This window comes from Herpailurus yagouaroundi, unplaced genomic scaffold, assembly GCF_014898765.1.
Source record: "Herpailurus yagouaroundi ecotype Mexico unplaced genomic scaffold, PumYag 163, whole genome shotgun sequence".
Lineage (NCBI taxonomy): Eukaryota > Metazoa > Chordata > Mammalia > Carnivora > Felidae > Herpailurus > Herpailurus yagouaroundi.
This window is the reverse complement of record NW_024412404.1, coordinates 12,460,820-12,477,321: the sequence shown is the minus strand read 5'-3', so window position 1 is coordinate 12,477,321 and position 16,502 is coordinate 12,460,820. Positions and strand designations below refer to the sequence as shown.

General features: G+C 59.6%; 1 protein-coding gene across 2 annotated transcripts in view; it reads right to left on the bottom strand.

Moving 5' to 3' along the window:
* Positions 1-16,502, bottom strand: part of UNC5B (unc-5 netrin receptor B) — an 81,922-nt gene that overhangs the window by 12,158 nt on the left and 53,262 nt on the right. The window contains exons 2-8 of one of the 2 annotated variants that reach the window (XM_040485284.1): positions 7,963-8,187; positions 3,931-4,074; positions 3,369-3,472; positions 2,432-2,612; positions 1,615-1,782; positions 633-797; positions 354-386 (exon numbers count right to left, since the gene is read on the bottom strand). In XM_040485284.1, the coding sequence (XP_040341218.1) occupies positions 354-386; positions 633-797; positions 1,615-1,782; positions 2,432-2,612; positions 3,369-3,472; positions 3,931-4,074; positions 7,963-8,187 (1,020 nt within the window). The remainder of the gene's footprint in view (positions 1-353; positions 387-632; positions 798-1,614; positions 1,783-2,431; positions 2,613-3,368; positions 3,473-3,930; positions 4,075-7,962; positions 8,188-16,502) is intronic. The other variant, XM_040485285.1, reaches the window with a different exon arrangement.

Here is a 16,502-nt window from a genome sequence, read left to right as displayed (position 1 = left end):
AGAAAGGCTGAGGGGACAAGGCTAAGAGCACCGGCGTGGGTCACGTAAGTACTGATGCTCAAATCCTGGCTGAGTCCTTGGATAAGTCCCTTCTCTCTGAGGCTCATCTTCTCCCGTAATGGGAGGGTCGGGATGTGGGCTGTGGGTCTGCCTGTCTGCACATGACGGAGGGTGTGGCACGTGCAGCATTGGGGGCCAAGGTGGGGGCGGGGGGGCATGGACGGTTGGTGGGGGGGGCACCTTCAAGTCTCCCTGTGCCCTGCCCTGCCCTGCACCCCACACCCTGGAAAAGCCAGCCAAGGAGAGCAAGGGTCCCCCAGAGAAAAAAAGGACAGCCATGAAATGGGACTTACGGTGGCTTTTGGGGTCACTTAGAGTTTTCTTATCTGTCGAGGGAAATAAAGGGAAAGACAATGACATAGGTGGCAAAGAAAGGATGGTGAATGTGACAGGAAACGCGCAGATGAGGTGATGCACGTGGCGAATGGGCAGAGGCCCCAGGGGCTGCCCCACCGAGGTCAGCGCTGGAGGCCTGGGGCCGGCCTGTGGGGCGGGGCGGGGCGGGGCGGGGTGGGAGGGGCCTCATCCGGCTCGAGCTCCCGCCCCCCGGCCCCGCCTTCGCAAGGACTCACTCTGTATGCACAGCCCGTCGGTGCAGTTCTTGGAGTCGAGCAGGGTCCCGCTGCAGTCTCGGCCTCCGTTCTGGGGCGGGGGCGCCATGCACTCGCGGCTGCGCCAGTGGGCACACTCAGTGCTGCAGGCTGACCACTTGCTCCACTCCGTCCACGCTCCGTCCACTGCAGGAGCACAGCACACGGCACGTGGGGCACATGCGTGCACAGGTATGCGTGCAGAGCACAGCGGTGCACGTGCACGCGCGCGCGCACACACACACTATGGCAGGAGGCGAGCCCAGGGCACACAGCGGTGCGCGCGCACACACACACACACACACACACTCCAGCAGGACGGGAGCCCAGGACACAGAAGCCACACGAAGAGATCCATCCACCTATGGCCACATGGCCCCTTGCCAGCGCAGTCAGGGGCACCGTGCGGGCAGAGAGGACACAAACAGACACAGGAGGCCACTCACACAGACACAGCCCGGTGCACCCGCGAAGACACAAACCCAAGGGAAATATACCACATGGTTCACGCAAACGTGGAAGGGGCGGGACAAAACCAGGCGCGCACAGACCCACAGAGCGGACGCGCAGACTGAGACAAAGGTGAGGGGAGAGAGGACCTTTGCAGGATTAGGGGCGGCAGCCAAAGTCTCAGGCAGGAGGACAGGCTCTCTGACCCCGGGCAGCGCTGGGACCCTGGCCCACGGTCCGGAGGGTGGAAGGGCTCCCCTCCCTCCCCCCCGGCCGGCAGACTGCAGCTCAGAGCCTCTCTCTCCGTCCCTCTAGCAGCCGGGCGCAGAACGAGAGGGCACAGGCCACAGCATCGTGTCCAGCCTGCTCGGCCAGCTGTGGGCCCCAGAACAAGCACCACCATGGGGAGAGAGCGGCTGTCCTGACCGCAGCAGACGCCACGGCACAGAAGGCAGGGCTGGGGACCGGGGCGGGCTGGGTGTGGGCAGGACGCCCGCCGGCCCCGGGGCCTCACCTGGGCACACGGTGGTGCAGGCGGTCTTTTGGAAGGCCTGGCCCTCGCAGAAGGCGCCTCCGTTGAGCGGGGCCGGGTTGGTGCAGGTCCGTGTACGTTTCTGCCAGCCGCGGCCGCAGCGGTTGGAGCAGGGTGACCACTCTGCCCAGCTGGACCAGCCACCGTTCACTGCAAGGGCAGCACGTGTCACCTGGTCAGCCTGGCTCTGCGGCCCGTGGGTCCCCTAGACCCCATCTCCAGTCCTGACAAGGCCCTTCTGCTGAGGCCTTTCCTAACTGGACCCCACCGGCTGCGGCACTGGGGGCTCAGTTTCCAGCAGACAAATCTGGCTGCGACTGTCAACACTGGAGGGGACCGGGGGGCGGGGGTCACTGTCTGTTCCCAGCCCCATTGTGCGATGGCAAGCAAAGGTCCAGGGAGGGCTGACGCTTACCCAGGGTCACCTGGTAACGGGGGACCTGTGCCTGAAACCCGACACAGGGTTCTTTCTACCATACTCGGGGCATCTCAGCTATAGCTCTGCCCCTCCCAGCGGAGGGAACAGCAAGGAACATCCTACAGGCCTGGGCAGCGGTTCCGCACTCTGCTGGGTCACCAGGCTTGGGAGTGAGGATGCTGATGAGGCCCTGTTCTAGCCCCAAGCCCACGAGTGCCTGACTCGACCACTAGCTGCTGTGTGATCTTGGGGAAGGCACCTCCCCTCTCCCGGCCGCATCCTCCCACGTGTCCACCAGGGTCCTGCCGACCTCCAGTGTAGGGTGGGGTGAGGTGGGCATATGGCCCAAGCTGCCCCCCCACCCCCACTCAGGACCCCTACCGAAGACAATGACCGTGGCAGTGGTGCTGCGACGCTTGGCCACGATGTTCTTGGCCACACAGGTGTAGTTGGCCGTATCTGCCAGGCGGGCCTGGCGGATGATGAGGTTGTGGTCGATGGTGAGCAGGAAGTTGGTGTCCTGGGTGGGGTCGATGATGTCCTCATTCTTGAGCCATTCTACCTACAGGGATGGGGGTGGGGGCATGAGGGCCCGCTACCTGCTTACCTGCATCGCGGGGAGTGGGCCCTCTCTGGAGGGGAAGGGAGGCCCGGCCATAAACAGGACCGCAGTTCTATCCGTGTCTACCCGCGGTGGTGACAGAATGAGGCTGGACCTCCACGGGCCGGGCCCCGTGGCGAATACTGCAGAACACAGTGGTTGCGACGAGCACCCCACCAGCTAGACGGCCCTGGGGAGGGGCTTAACGCCAGCCTCGATTTCATCATTCGTAAGGCAGAATTTATTAGCACCCACCGCATAGGGCTGATGCAAGGATTAAACAAGTTAGTGTGCAAAGTGTGGAGGACGGTACTTGACTCCCTGGACGTGCAACACAAGTGTTAGCCCTTCGCCGTTAGGGCAAAGGCCACGTGCTCGGACACATGCACGGTGAGGCCCTTTGGCATCCACAAAGCTGGGACTTCGGCTTCTGGGCAGGGGAGGAAGATACAGCCACAGGCACCTCCGTTGCAAGAGACTCAGCCTGGGGCCTGCTCAAGTAGCCCGTGGGGATCTGGCCCCAGCTCTTCCCCATCCCGAGGGGTGATGCCTGTGGAGGGCCGAGCTGGGGTCTAGCACACGCCGAGTTCTGCAGAGGCCGTAGTTCTCTTCTCTGTCTCAAGCCTCGATATTCCCATCTATGAAACGGGGAGAGCTCTGGAAGGCTGAGGCATCATGGTCTCTGCCATGCCGAGTATTCTCCTAGTCCCCGCTCACCTCAGCCACAGGCACGCCCTCTGGTGGGCGGCACTGTAGGAGAACCTCCTGGTCCAGGGGCACCTCCTTGCCCAGAGGCTCCTGATCGAAGTTCTTGCGCAGGTCTGGAAGAAGGAGTGGAAGAAGGAAGTGGGGTCACCAGGCACAATTGGGCGGAACAGAAGCCTCACGCGTCCCACTCTAGCCACTAGGGGGCAGTGCACGCCAAGGAAACTGGGCTCTGCCTGGGCATCTCCTCCAAAGTGGGGGCCTCACCAGGTGGGGTTGGGGGAACAGGTCTCCCTCCCTGACGCTGGGATCCTAAGCACACAACAACCCAGGCTGGTGAGGAAGCTGGCAGCTCCCTTATACAGACGTAGCTACAAAAGGCTGTTAGAAATCCTGAGGCCAGAGGTGGCTTAAGTTCTGGGTCCAGGAGGCCTTTTCTGAGCTGGCATCTGTGTGCCCTCACGTCTCTGCAGCGGGCAAGGGATGCCCCCACAGCTGTGGAGTTTCCTCTCCAGGGGGTGTGGGCAGGGGGAAGGGGCCCAAGGGAGCGGGTTGGGGTGTCAGGACGGCCTACATGCGATGCGGACGTAGGCCCGGCGACTCTTGGTGGTGCCCGCGGAGCTCCAGGCCACGCACTGGCACCAGTAATCCTCCAGCCCGAACAGCTCCTCCACCTGCTGCCGCGACACCTCGATCTGTACCTCTCGTACCCGCAGGCCTGAGAGGAGGAGACAGATGGCATCAGGGGGCGGGTCTGAGGATAGGAAGCATGGGACGTGGCACCAGGACCTCTGTCTCTGCCAAGAGCTTCCATTTCCATCTATTTTCTCGTCTCTTCCGACTCCACCCTGGCCCCAGCCACCACTGCCACTCCCCTGGAGACTGCAAGGGCTAACACAAGCCCTCTGCCCCCTCCAGTCCGTTTCCTGCCCCGCAGCTGGCGTGCGCTCCTCACAGCGCACAATGCCACGCGTCCCCTGGCTGTGCCTCCAGTCCTCACGACGTGAAGACCCAGATCCCCCACGTGGCCTTCTGGCCCTACACAGTCTATCCACTACAGCCTCACCGGGCATCTTTCAGTTCCTCATGGTCTCCCCGGCCACAGGGCCTTTGCACACCCAGTCTGCTGCCTGGAACTCTCTTCCGTCACCTCTGTGCCCAGTGGACTCCCGGTCGCCATCAGCTCTGGGCTGGGCCTCACTTCCTGAGGGAACGCCTCTCTGACCCTGGCCCATCTCCACCCACTCTCAAAGCACCATACTGGACACTGGGCTGCGTAGTTATCAACCCCCGCCCAGCCTGACTTCCCCACGGCCCTGACTGCTATCCGGAACTGTATTATCTACTGATAATTTGTCTGCTAAATATTTCCCGCGGGAGAATAAAGCAGGGCTTTGCCCTGCTCACTGCTGTGGCCCAGGACCTGGCCCAGGAAAGGTGCTCCAGAAATACATGAAGAAAGCAGGTGGCCTGTCTCTGGTTAGGAGCTGGAGCTGGGGGGAGGCCCCTCTTCCTAGGACCTCTCAACAGCTCCCAACCAGGGCCTGGGGGCTTCCCTGCATAACAGCATCCACCAGCCTACCCAGAGAGGGTCACACACTCTCCTGGCAACCCTCGATAAAAGCCCCTTGTGCTCAGGGAACGAGTGAACCCTCTGGATGACGATGCCCATCCAAAGCTCTTCCCCAAAGCTTGTGGGAGGACTGTGAGGCCCCCTCCTCCAGGAAGCCCTTCCTGACTGTCCCCGTCTCAGAATTCCTAAAGCTGTTCCTCCCTGCCACGTGTCCCAGCTCACCCTCTTCTGCCCACACATGGGCTCTGATGAGCCTCTCGAAGGCGGGATTGTCAGCTCTGTACTCTGTGGTACTGTGGCATGATGGTCAAGTGTAGGGTTGGGTGGCTGGGCAGGTTTGAGTCCTGGCCCCACCCTCACTCCCCAGCTGTGTGACCTTCACTAAGTTACTCAGCCTCTCTGAGCTTGTGTTCCCTCATCATAGTAAAACACTCGGGGTAAACTCTAGAGCGATCATGGCAATCACTCTGCCATAGCACCCAGCCAAGGCTGAACACAAATCTACTCGGGAAGGTCATTTGGGTCTCATGTAGCCCCTTCCTTCCACATATGAAGAAACTGAGGCTCAGAGAGGGTCAGTGGCAGGCCCTAAGTACCACCTCGAGGTACCGCCAGAGCTGAGATCAGCTATCTGGTATCTTGCCCTGGTTAAAGCTGCCTCCAGATGCATGACCTCTTTGGACCTTTCCAGTGAACTCATTGCCTTAACTCTCCCGCACCATGGGGTAGGATGCCCTTTGCCCGAGGAGCCCAGACAGTGAGGGAAACCCCCTCCCGACGGCCAGGGATCTAAATGCCAGGGGGCTGGGGTTCTGCCCCTGGGGAGCACCAGGAGGGCAGAGGCTGCTTCAGAGGGATGACGCTGGCTGCTCACAGGGGCTGCCTGGAGTCCTGGCCTTTGACCAGTGCTGCACAGCCCAGGGAAGCACAGAGGGGGCCCCCGCCCCTTATTCACTAGGCTGTGAAACTGACGGGGGGGGGTCCCTCTCAAGGGGGTCATCCATCCAGCCCAACCGCTGGACAGAGAAATCATCACCCAGAAGGAGGACAGGGACCTGCAGTCTCTCTGACTTGGTCCCCAGCACCAGGTGCCCCCGCCCCCATGCCCACCTACTCCAGCATGGTGGTTAAGGGGCAGGTGGGACCTGGGCCAGGACACCCAGGACTGGGCTCTTGTCCCGACCTGGCACGAGCTGGTAGGGTGGGCTCGTCCTGCCTCTTCTGGCCCACGGCTATCATCCCCTGTCTTTCCAGAGCCACCGAGAGGGCCAGGGTGGGGAGCAGGAGGATGAAACCAGCCATACTGCTGCCAAGGGAGTGCCCACAGGACCACAGTCTATTCTTTGTAGCTAATGGGGACAAGAGTGCCCCAATTTCTCGGGCTGGCATGGCTCGTGAGCCCGGTACCAGGGGAGTAGATGCCATGCTGTTACTATTACTACCAATTGCAGGGTTTTTGAGAGGCCCCAGGGGGGTACACCATCCCTCTGCTCTGCCTGGACCCCCACAAGTGATCTCTGATACAGGCCGGAGGGGCTCAGGGGGACAGAGAAAGAAGGACAGGCTTCAAGAGGAAAGAGGCCAAGAAAAAGCCAGAAAGAGGACGGAGGAAATGGGGGTTTACTGAGCACCTGGCACTTAACGCCACCTTGTTCCACACCCACTGGGGCCTTCCGTTAACATCCCAGTTTACAACGAGAGGACCTGGGGCTCAGAGACGGTGGGTGACTTTCCCAGAGCCACACAGAACAGGGAACAGGGGCAGCTGGGGTATGTTCCTTTTTTTTCTCTTTTCAACATTCCTTTTTTTTATTTTTAGATTTTGGGTGAGCCTGACACTCTAAATCTATTTTTTAAAATGCTTTCAGAATTTTGGTAAAATATACATAACCCAAAACTTACCGTTTTAACATATACGGTTTGGGGTGGCATTAGGTACGTTCTGGGGTATGGTTTTAGGCCTGGGTGGTTCTGAAATCTGCGAGCTTTTTCCAGGAAAAAAGAAGTCGGAAGGAGGCAGAAAGGAGAGAGGGTATGTGGTGGCGGGGGGGGGGGGGGGGGGGGGGGGGTGGCAGACAGACAGACATAAGGGAAAAAAGATGGACACAGAGAGACAGGGGTGAGAAGGGGGAGAGGCAGGAGAGACAGAGGGAGAGGAGAGACGGCTAAGAAAGGAGGAGAAGGATGAGGGAAGGGGTGAAAGCCTCAAAACCAAAGCTGAGGCGGGCTGTGGGGCGAAGGACCCCCAGAGCCCGGGCTTGGCTGGGCCTGCCCGACACTGGCCACCTGCAGGTAACCAGCAGCGGACGCCCCCTCCCTGGCCTGAACCCCGGATAGGCTCTCCACCCCCAGAGGGTCCTGTACTGTAAACGGGGGCCTGGGGACGGATAAGCAACCACCTGGCCCCGGGGGCCCCACTGGGGGTGCCCCGGAGACCCCAAGTTCACCTCGCCCTCGGGATCTGGGCTACATCCTATAGCGCACCCTCCGTGGTTATTTACGTGACATCACCAACCTCTTGTTTAAACTGAAAACAACTGATGTCTATGAAGGAAACGCAGCATTCTCATGAAAAGAAACAGAATCACTTCCCACAGACACTGAGGCCCTCCCGCACTCACGATGGTCTAGGATTCTAGTCGCGTGCCGGTGGGGGGCTGGGGGGGAGCTCTTTGTTAAACGGGGAGCACAGCAGGTGCTGGGGTGTGCGTGCGTGCGTGTAAGAGCTCTAGCCCCCCACCCCCACCCCCGCCCCCAGACTGCTCCGTGATGTAAGCCAGAGACAGAGAGAAACCAGAAAAAGAGTGAGCACTCAGCAAGGATTCGGTGCACTTTCATTTGGTAACCCAAAGTCAGACTGGGACAACCCTTGGGGAAATACTGATCAAGGGTGAATCCCAGAGGGGAAACTGAGGCGGCGGATGGGGGCGGGGGGGAAGCCACGGCCATGTGAAGTCTCACAGGGAGCCCAGGGTGGACCCCCTGGGCCCAGGTGTGCTGGGGGTGACCGGACGAGGGGGGGGGCAGGCTCACCCGTGGCCTCATCCAGGCCCTCCTGCATGACGTGGTCATTCTGGCTGACCCACTCGCCGTTACACTTGAAGTAGATCTGCGTGGCGGGGAAGGCGCGGCAGCGCAGCTCCACGGGCTTGTTCTTCACAATGTAGGCATCCTGTGGCTCCTGCAGGAAGTGGGGCAGGGGCTCAGCCGGCGCCGAGGGGAAGGAGTCGGGGAGCACCTCGCTGCCGGAATCAGTGCCTGTGGAGGGAAGGCGGGCTTCGTGAGGCTGCAGGCTCGGAGGAGGGGTGGGCAGCTGGAGACCAGCTGGGATGCCCTCCGTGACCTCCCGGGGGCCTCAGTTTCCCCATCCCACCCAGCTTTTAAGAGCCTGTGCTTTGGACACACCAGTCCTAGCTCTCTGATACTGTGTGATTTGACTTGTTTCCAGGAGGAGCAGTCAGGGTGGCCCGGGATGCTGAAGCGATCCGTCCGGGTGAGGATACCACCCCCCCTAGCCCTCTCCAACGTCCCCTGCACTGGACCTCTGGAGCTTCCCTCCAGGGTCCCGCGGTGATGTCACAGCAGGTGAAGGGTGGGAGTGGGTGACTGTGCCTGGAGCACAAATCAGGCCAGCTCTGCCCTGAAGGCACAGCTGCCCTTTGCAGGCAGCCAGGCTGATGGAAGTGGGGAGACAAGCCGGGGTCCACAGAGGCGTGACGAGGGGTGACGTGGGGCGGTCGCGCCGAGCCTGGGCTCCTTGGTGCTTGGCCCGCCCCCTCCTCCAGGAAGCCCAAGGCAGACAGCCGCATAGAAATGGAGCCCCTCTTCCCAGCAGCCTTTACCCAGAGCCTCCCCTCCTCTGGACTGTTGTCTCTGCCACAGCAAAATCCACACCCTCCACCCTAACAACAGACAAGGAAACTTCAGAGCCTGGGAATGCAGATAGGCTGTGCCCGCAGCAATGTCCTCCCCCAAAAGGGGCCAGATGGAAACCCTGGCCCGCCTGCATCCCTGGAAAGAACAGCGCCTCAGGAGGTGAGACAAACAGGAAGGGAGAGGGGCTGGCCACCACCAGTAGTGGGAGGGAGGGAAACCAGGCCAGGCCAGCCTATTGGTTTGCAATCCACTTAGGAAAAATGACTTTCCAACACCAAGTGCCAAATAATCAGGTGGCTGGGACAAGCGGTGGGGGGCTGTCCTCCTCTGCTAAGCTCCAGAGGAAACCATGAATTAAGCTGCAGGGGTGTGCATCTGCCCAGCCCCTTAGAGCCAACCGTGGCCCTGTCACTGTCCTACCTTGATTTGGGGGGGGGGGTTCCCAAGAGGCGCAAGTGGTCCCTGGGATCAGGCACTTGTGTTTCAACCCAGGAGGCCACGATGGGACATGCTCAGTGCCAAGGCATCCCCCTATGGGCCAAGGGGGCTAAAATGCCCAAGCTAGGCCATCCCTCAGTGGACCAGGTTGTCACTGGCTGCTGGCTCTGGGTCCCAGGGAGGGGGGCAGCTGTGTGTGTGTGTGTGTGTGTGTGTGTGTGTGTCTGTGTGTGTGTGTGTGTGTGTGTGTGTGTGTGTGATCTATGGGAACAAAGGCAAAGCTGCAAGAAGGTGTGAATCCAGCTCCATCCAGCATGTTCTGTGTGCCCCTAGGAACAGAACTCCGACGTCATTACCTCATCTCTGAAGATGGCAGGAGGTAAACACCATCCTCTGGACTGTTTTGGGGACCACACGACAAGCCTGAGTGCCCAGGAGCAGCCTGGCGCACAGTAGGTACAAGTCGCAGCGTGAAAATGGCAACGAATGCTCACCTCCCACTCGGTGCTGTATTTTTAGTTAACAATTCTGTAAGGTATTTAATATTAGTCTTCAGTTTGTAGATGGGGAAGCTGAGGCTCAGAGAAGTTAAGCAACTTGCTCGAGGGCACAGAGCCAGCAAGAAGCAGACCCAATAAACAGACCCTGGCGTTTGGGGAGCCGCCCAGGGCTCCACACCGCCTTCACTGGAGTAGCTCCGGGACATGGCGGGGTGTCCCCACATCTGAGGATCTTAACAGATCCTGACACTGGCCAAGACCCTACAATTCCAAGAGCTCTCTCATTAAAGGGTCAGCAAGGCTGGAACTGCCCTTGTTTCAAAGCTGAAGAAACTGAAGACCATCCAAACGGGGTGATGACGGACGCGAGGCCCCCGCTTAGTGAGCAGCTGCCCCGGGAAGAGCACCGAAGCATTCCGGGTCATAAAACAAACTTCCCTCTGCCAGGCAGGGAGGCACCTTCTTGGTAGGTAAACCGGCAGCCCCTAGGTTCTGGGAGCTTGAGCGGTTGATGGCAAGATGAAACAATGCCCAGGGAGCTGGACACTGGCCTCCCAGTGGCCAGAGTGCAGGGTGCAGCCAAGAGGTCGTGTGGGCGGCAGAGCCCCATGCCCACCTCCCGCTGCCGGCACCCTGCTTCTGTCTCAGGCCCGAGGGGTGAGAGGCAGGTGCAGGCTTGAGACTGAGACACCCCTGGGTCTGAAGTCGCCCTTACTGACCTCAGGCACCCCGTCCGTGACATGGGGTACCGGGCCTCCCTCTGGGGGGTGGCGGCCATCAGAGAAGGTGCGTGGGAGCCCGTGGTGCAGGTGCATGCCCAGCTCTGCCTTCCAGCCACGCGGCCCCCAGCCCCCAGGTGATGGCTGCCGTGGCTCTCTGCGGCACTGCGGGCTGTATTTACGACTTTGTTTTATCACCCTAATGCGGCTCATTTATAAAGCAGGCGCAGACGCCGCTGAGCAAAGTAAACATTAGACATCCATTAGTGCAGCAGGCCCCGAGTCTGGCGGCCCCCGGCCCCGCCCTCCTGCCCCAGCCCTCTTCTCCACCCCTGCACGAAGCTTCATCTCTGGCCTTGGCAGGGCATCCTCATCGATGCGTCTCTGGCATGGCAGTGCAGGGAGGCTCTAGATGTAGCTGCTTCCCCTTTGCGATGCCCCCGCCCCCCAGGCATCCTGGATTCAGATGCCGCCAGGAGACAAGAACCAGGTCTGACCTGAGAGTTCCTCCCCAGGTGGACCACCGGCAGCCTACAGGCTTGCCAGGCACGTAGTAGGTGCTCAGTGAAAGCAGATCAAATAAAAGTGGGGGTGGGGGAGTGCTGCCAGAGCCTGGGGAACAGCTGAGCTGGGTCCCCGCCCTCATCAGTGGACACTTTTCCTCCACCTTGGCCCCGGCTCGGGTCGTCGCGGCTGAGGGCCACCTGAGCCTGCCGTGTGGGGGCCAGCCTGGAGGGAGAAGAGTAATGGCGTCTCAGGGTTCCCGGATGCTTACCCTGCCCGATGCTGTCACAGGGCACTTCATACGAACTCACGGAGTCCCTGCAACAAGGCTGACAGAGGCCCCTCAACTTCTTTGGTTTTTAGCGTCTTGGTAATTTTTACCCCAAGATTCAAAAGGAATTCCTAATGGTCTATTAAGCAGTTAGCTCTGAACAACTTGTGTGTGTGTGTGTGTGTCCTAACAAGTTGGTAGCCGTTTGAAAAAATCATACACCTAAACCGAAAGAAACAAATAACAGTTGTACTCCATTCCTAAACCGCCCCAATGACTTACCAACGGGCGTGTGTGCACCACTTGGGCGCTGCACAAGTTCTCAAATCTTGGAATCAGACTGGAGCCTCCACCCTCCTGGTCTGTCTCAGAGTACCTCCAAACGCCCAAATCCCACCTTTGCAAAGACGTGAGGCCACGTAAAGGGAAAAAGTGCGATGCGATGTCGAAATCATAAGCTACCTCGAATCAACAGTTGCCGCTGTATCTTGCAGCTGTTTAGTGGGTCTGTGTTTCCTCGAAGGTTAATAATACCCCGCTGCGCCCCCTGGGAATGTGTCGCGGCACCCTGGGGTGCTTCGGCGCACGGTTTGGGAACCACAGCCCCTACGCCCTATTAGGCACGATCATTATGCCCATGCTACAGATGAGAAACGGAGACCAAGCGAGGTGAAGTAAATGGCACAGAGCGACACAGCTAGTCAGTGGCAGAGAGCTAGGGAGCAAATCCGGGCAGCCGGATACCGGAATCCGACTTCTGAACCGTAACTGGCATTTATTTCTACGACGAAAGTGTGGAACTACGTGCCAGGTACTTGCCACCCTTCACCCCATTTACTCCCCACAAACCCCAAGGTGAGGATTATCTTCCCATTTTCCAGACGAAGCCACGGGGCATCACAGGACTTGCCCGAGGTCGCCTCGTCAGTGGGAGGAAGCGCCAGGTCCCTCCCTCACCTGCCTCCCTGGTTTCCACTACGGTCCTCCCCTTAGCTCCATCTTTACAGAAGAGACAGACACCTCAGGAGACGCCCCCCGCGGAAGGGAGCTTGCACCTGCCAGGCCAGATCTGGATCTGGATTTCCTGCTGGCGGGAAGATGTCCCATGTGAAGTGCGTTTTTCTAATAGAACTCATTTAAAATGCAACCTGCCTTCGCAGCCACATACGCGGGTGGCCCAGCCGTCCCAAGATGAAGGTATGGAAGACGCATAGATGTAATCACACACGCTGGAGAAGAGCAACCCCTGGGGCCAGGAAGCTGGTCGAGCCAACCCCTCAAGGCCTACTCTGGTTCGATCACTTTGAGATGGAATCTGTCAGCGTGTCACGGTGTCCTACTGGGTAGATTTTTTCTTCCTGAAGCCAATTTCCCTAAAGCGGGGTCACCTTTTTGGCCACTGTTATTCCTAGCTCAAAGGCCCAGCACAGACTGTGGTCCTAAAGCAGAAGGTGAGGGGAGCCTGGGGGCAGGAGGGAGGGAGGAGGAGGAACTATTTGCTGCTGGACTGTCACGGCCATGCCCAGGTTCTCCCGCCCCAGGTCTCAGATCGAGGACCGCCAGCACCTCCAGGTGGGACCTCTTGTGGGTGCCATTCAAACCCTCACTTCCAATTTCCCCATAGCTGCCTGCATGAGGGCTCCTGTCAGCCTGTCTCACTCGGATGCAGCCTCACAGGAATAGAGGTTACTTCAAGGGCCATCTTGAACAACATCCCCCATCCACTCTATCCAACCTTGACTCACATACCTCCAGGGACGGGGAACTCACCACTGCTTTTCTCAGCCAGGTTCTCCTTTGAACAGACCTAACGGAAAAGTCCTCCTTACTTTCGGCTGAAATCTGCTGTCTGAGGTTCCCACCATTGCTACAAGTTTAACCTCTGAGGTCACGCAAAACAGCGTGCTTCCTCTCCCGCATGACAGCTTCCAGCCTCTGGGGCGTGCAGCTGCCTGCCCTGGCCTTGTCGCCTTGCTTTCAAATATTCACGAGACACGGCTTGACACCCCCTCACCACCAAGCTGGCTTCCTCATGGACGAGTTCTGTTTTGTTCACAACCCACTTAAAATGCGGGAGGAGAGGTAACCAGGGTGGGTCTGGCAGCGTCGGTGTCCCCCCCCCCCGCCCCCGAAATGTTCAGGACGGGGTAACCAGGCCCTAGGAGAGGAGCGGAGCTGGCAGAACAGAGCTGTGAGCCTGACAGGAGGACCCGGCCAGGTGCTGGACCCGGGCAGGACTCAGTGTGGAGACATAGGCTCCCACCTGACAGGGAAGAAGTCAAGGCCACAGGCTTAAGAGGTACCAGCACCTAAGCCGCTGGAATAAGCAGGAGCCAGGGCCTTGGAGGCGAAGGACGTGGCTTCAGGACCAAAGGGAAGAAACCGTATCTTCCAGAGCTGCCGCTGAGAGGAGCGAGAGGCTAGAGCTGTGTGCTCAGATATTCCCGAATGAAAAACCGTCACAGAGGGCTTCTGCTTCCCTTCCGGGGACCCCAAGAGGAATGGGTTCAAACCCCCACTCTGCCACTGAGACCTTGGGGAGGTTGTTTCACCCCTTGGGGCCTCAGTTTCCCCACCTGTAAGAAAGGGGAGAACAGGCAGAAGCACAGGAAGTCACAATCAGAGGGGCCTGGAGTCTCGCGTTCTATCAGCTCAGAGAAGGAAAGCGACTGATCAACATCACGCAGCAAATCAGTAGCCAAGCCGGGCCAGAGCGCGGCTTCTGATTCGGGACTGAGGAGGGCAGACAGCACAGCCAGCGCAGGGCTGCGGGGAAACGCTCGGTCTCCGTAGGCCCCCTGCCTGGGATGGAAACTCACTACCATCCATCTCAGCCGGGTCCGCTCTCGTCTGGCCCAGGGCAGAGACCTCAGCATGAGGCTGAGGTGGTACGCGGGGCCTTGACATCCCCGCCCACTCTTTTTGTCCCCAGGTGGGTGACAAGGCCAGCCCTGAGCCCCCTAGGCTCAGCACCGAGAGGCGGGCATCTCCAGGGCTGTGTCTCCAGGGCTGGCTGGCGGGAGGCGGTGCCCGCACCGGTGGGGCAGGACTGGGAGGAGAGAAGGGGAGCAGGCGGGAGGTGAGGGGGCGAGAAACACCCCACGCTGGGCACATTTATCATCAGCAATCAGTCTTTCTCTAGCCCCTGGACACGGGCTAATTCCCGCCAGACTTGACCTCCCACTGCATGGAAAATCTCTTCCATTCACCGCGAGGCTGATGTGCTCAGTGGGGAGCGGGGAGGGTGGGGGGGACGGAGGCCACTTATTATTATGTTTTAAAAACACATAAACCCCCCATGGAAGGACCCCTCCCTGGACACAAAGCCCTTCTTCCATCTGGCCCTGGCTTCTGGCGGCTGTGGGGTTCAGGCTGGGGCCCCCCTCAGAGGTGGTTACAATGGCCGTTACTGATGACAAATGGGGGCTGGCGGGCTTGGGGGACGCGGAGCTACTTCTAACAAAGGAGGCCCCTTGCTCAGCCCTTTTCCCATACCCTCTGTAGACCTGCCTGTGCCCATGACATCACTTCCTGTGCTGGCCACAGGAAGCGGCCTCACGGAGATGGCCAGCTGTGGCAGGAGCCTGCATCCTGAAGGGGGGTGTCTGGCTGATCCTCCATGTCTCCCCTGGAAGGGCTCAGGGGCAAGCGAAGGAACTGACGGGAGGCTGGAGACGAGGCCCCAGGGTGGGCTCAGAATCCTGGAATGGAGCCCAGGCCCATTTTATTGGGGGTCCCACTGCTTACGAAGTTGGGAGGGACACTACAGTTACTGGGCTCAGGCTCCCAGGGGTACCTGGGGAGGCTGTATTCCACACTCAAGGGTCCAGGCCCTCCCTCCCCACCTTTCCTTCGGTCACTGGACTCCCTCGGCCTGGGCGTCTCTAGGGCTAATTTTAGGCTCCCTTCCGGAGCCCCGGGTCCCAGCGTGTCACTCCACCTGGAGGCTTGGGCCCTCAGGAGGGGGCATTCTGCTTCCCCCTCTTCTCTCTGACAATGGGCTCAAAGCCCTCTCATCCATCACATTCCAGATAATGACCAGTTGCCAGCACACGATGGGATAACACACGTGAGCAGCACGACAATCCTGGGACGTAGGCGGTCCATTTCACAGATGAGGACCCTGAAGCTCAAGGAAATGAATAAAAAAGACATGCTCAGACTCATAGCTGCCAAGAAACCCAAAGCTCTTCTTGTTAAACCACAGGCCTCCTGTGGCCCACCATGCCCCCGAGGGATTAGCAGGGGGGCAGCTATTTTCCTGCCCATTTTGCAGATGAGCAAACGGAGTCTCTCCCGAGTTTACTAGCGTGGCTGGAAGGGAACAGGGTCTTGGCTTCCTGACCCCAGCACCTGGCCTCCCTACCTCCACGGGCCTGACAAGTCCTAGACTTGTTCTGGGTGCCTGGGCCAAACAGGGATCCAACCCCGCCCGGTGCAGTCCCCGAGACATCACAGTCAGACACGCATACTCACACCAACAGACACATGCAGACCCCATGCACGGTCCCAGCCCACAACCTCTCTCCCCTGGATGCCCAGGGAGCCCCAACTGGGCTGGGACAGTGACTCCTGTCTCTGGGCCGTTTACGCCCATGCTCTAAGACAACAGCAGTGGCTCAGGCCTGTGGGGACCCCTGTGTTTGGTCATCTCTCCTCCGTTCAGAGTTAGGATGGGGCGGGGGGTCTGAGCTGCACGTTCAGCCTCTACCAAACACCCAGCTGCTGGGAGTCCTACGTCGGGAGGCCTCCTTTCTCTCCCTGGCATCCCACCCACACTGCTGAGGGACCTGGAGGCTGCTAGATAAACCTTCTAGATGTGCCTCAACCACATGGCTGCCCCCACCACCCCCTTCAGTCTCCAAGCCCATGTGCTCCCGCTCAGACCTCCTCACTGTGCTCCCTTCTTCCCTCCACTCCCCTCACAGCAGCCGGTACCATCTTAGGAGACAGAAATAAATTCCTCCCCTGCCTACCCCCTCCCCTCCCATGGCTTCCATTTGCACCTGGAATGAAGTCCTACCCCTCACTGAACAGTCTGACTTCAGATGCTCACCCGTCACCGCTGTGCTCTAAGCCACCCATGCGTGTTTCCTGCCCCTTGAACGTGCCTCCTTTATTCCCACCGCAGGGCCTTTGCAGTTGTCTCCTTCTGGAATGCCCGCGCCCCGCCGGCCAATCTCCCTGTGCTCCTGTGGTGACTCTCTGTCACGGAGACCTCAGTGCCACCTGCTCCTTCCCAGGTGAGGCCTTCCCTGACCCGCC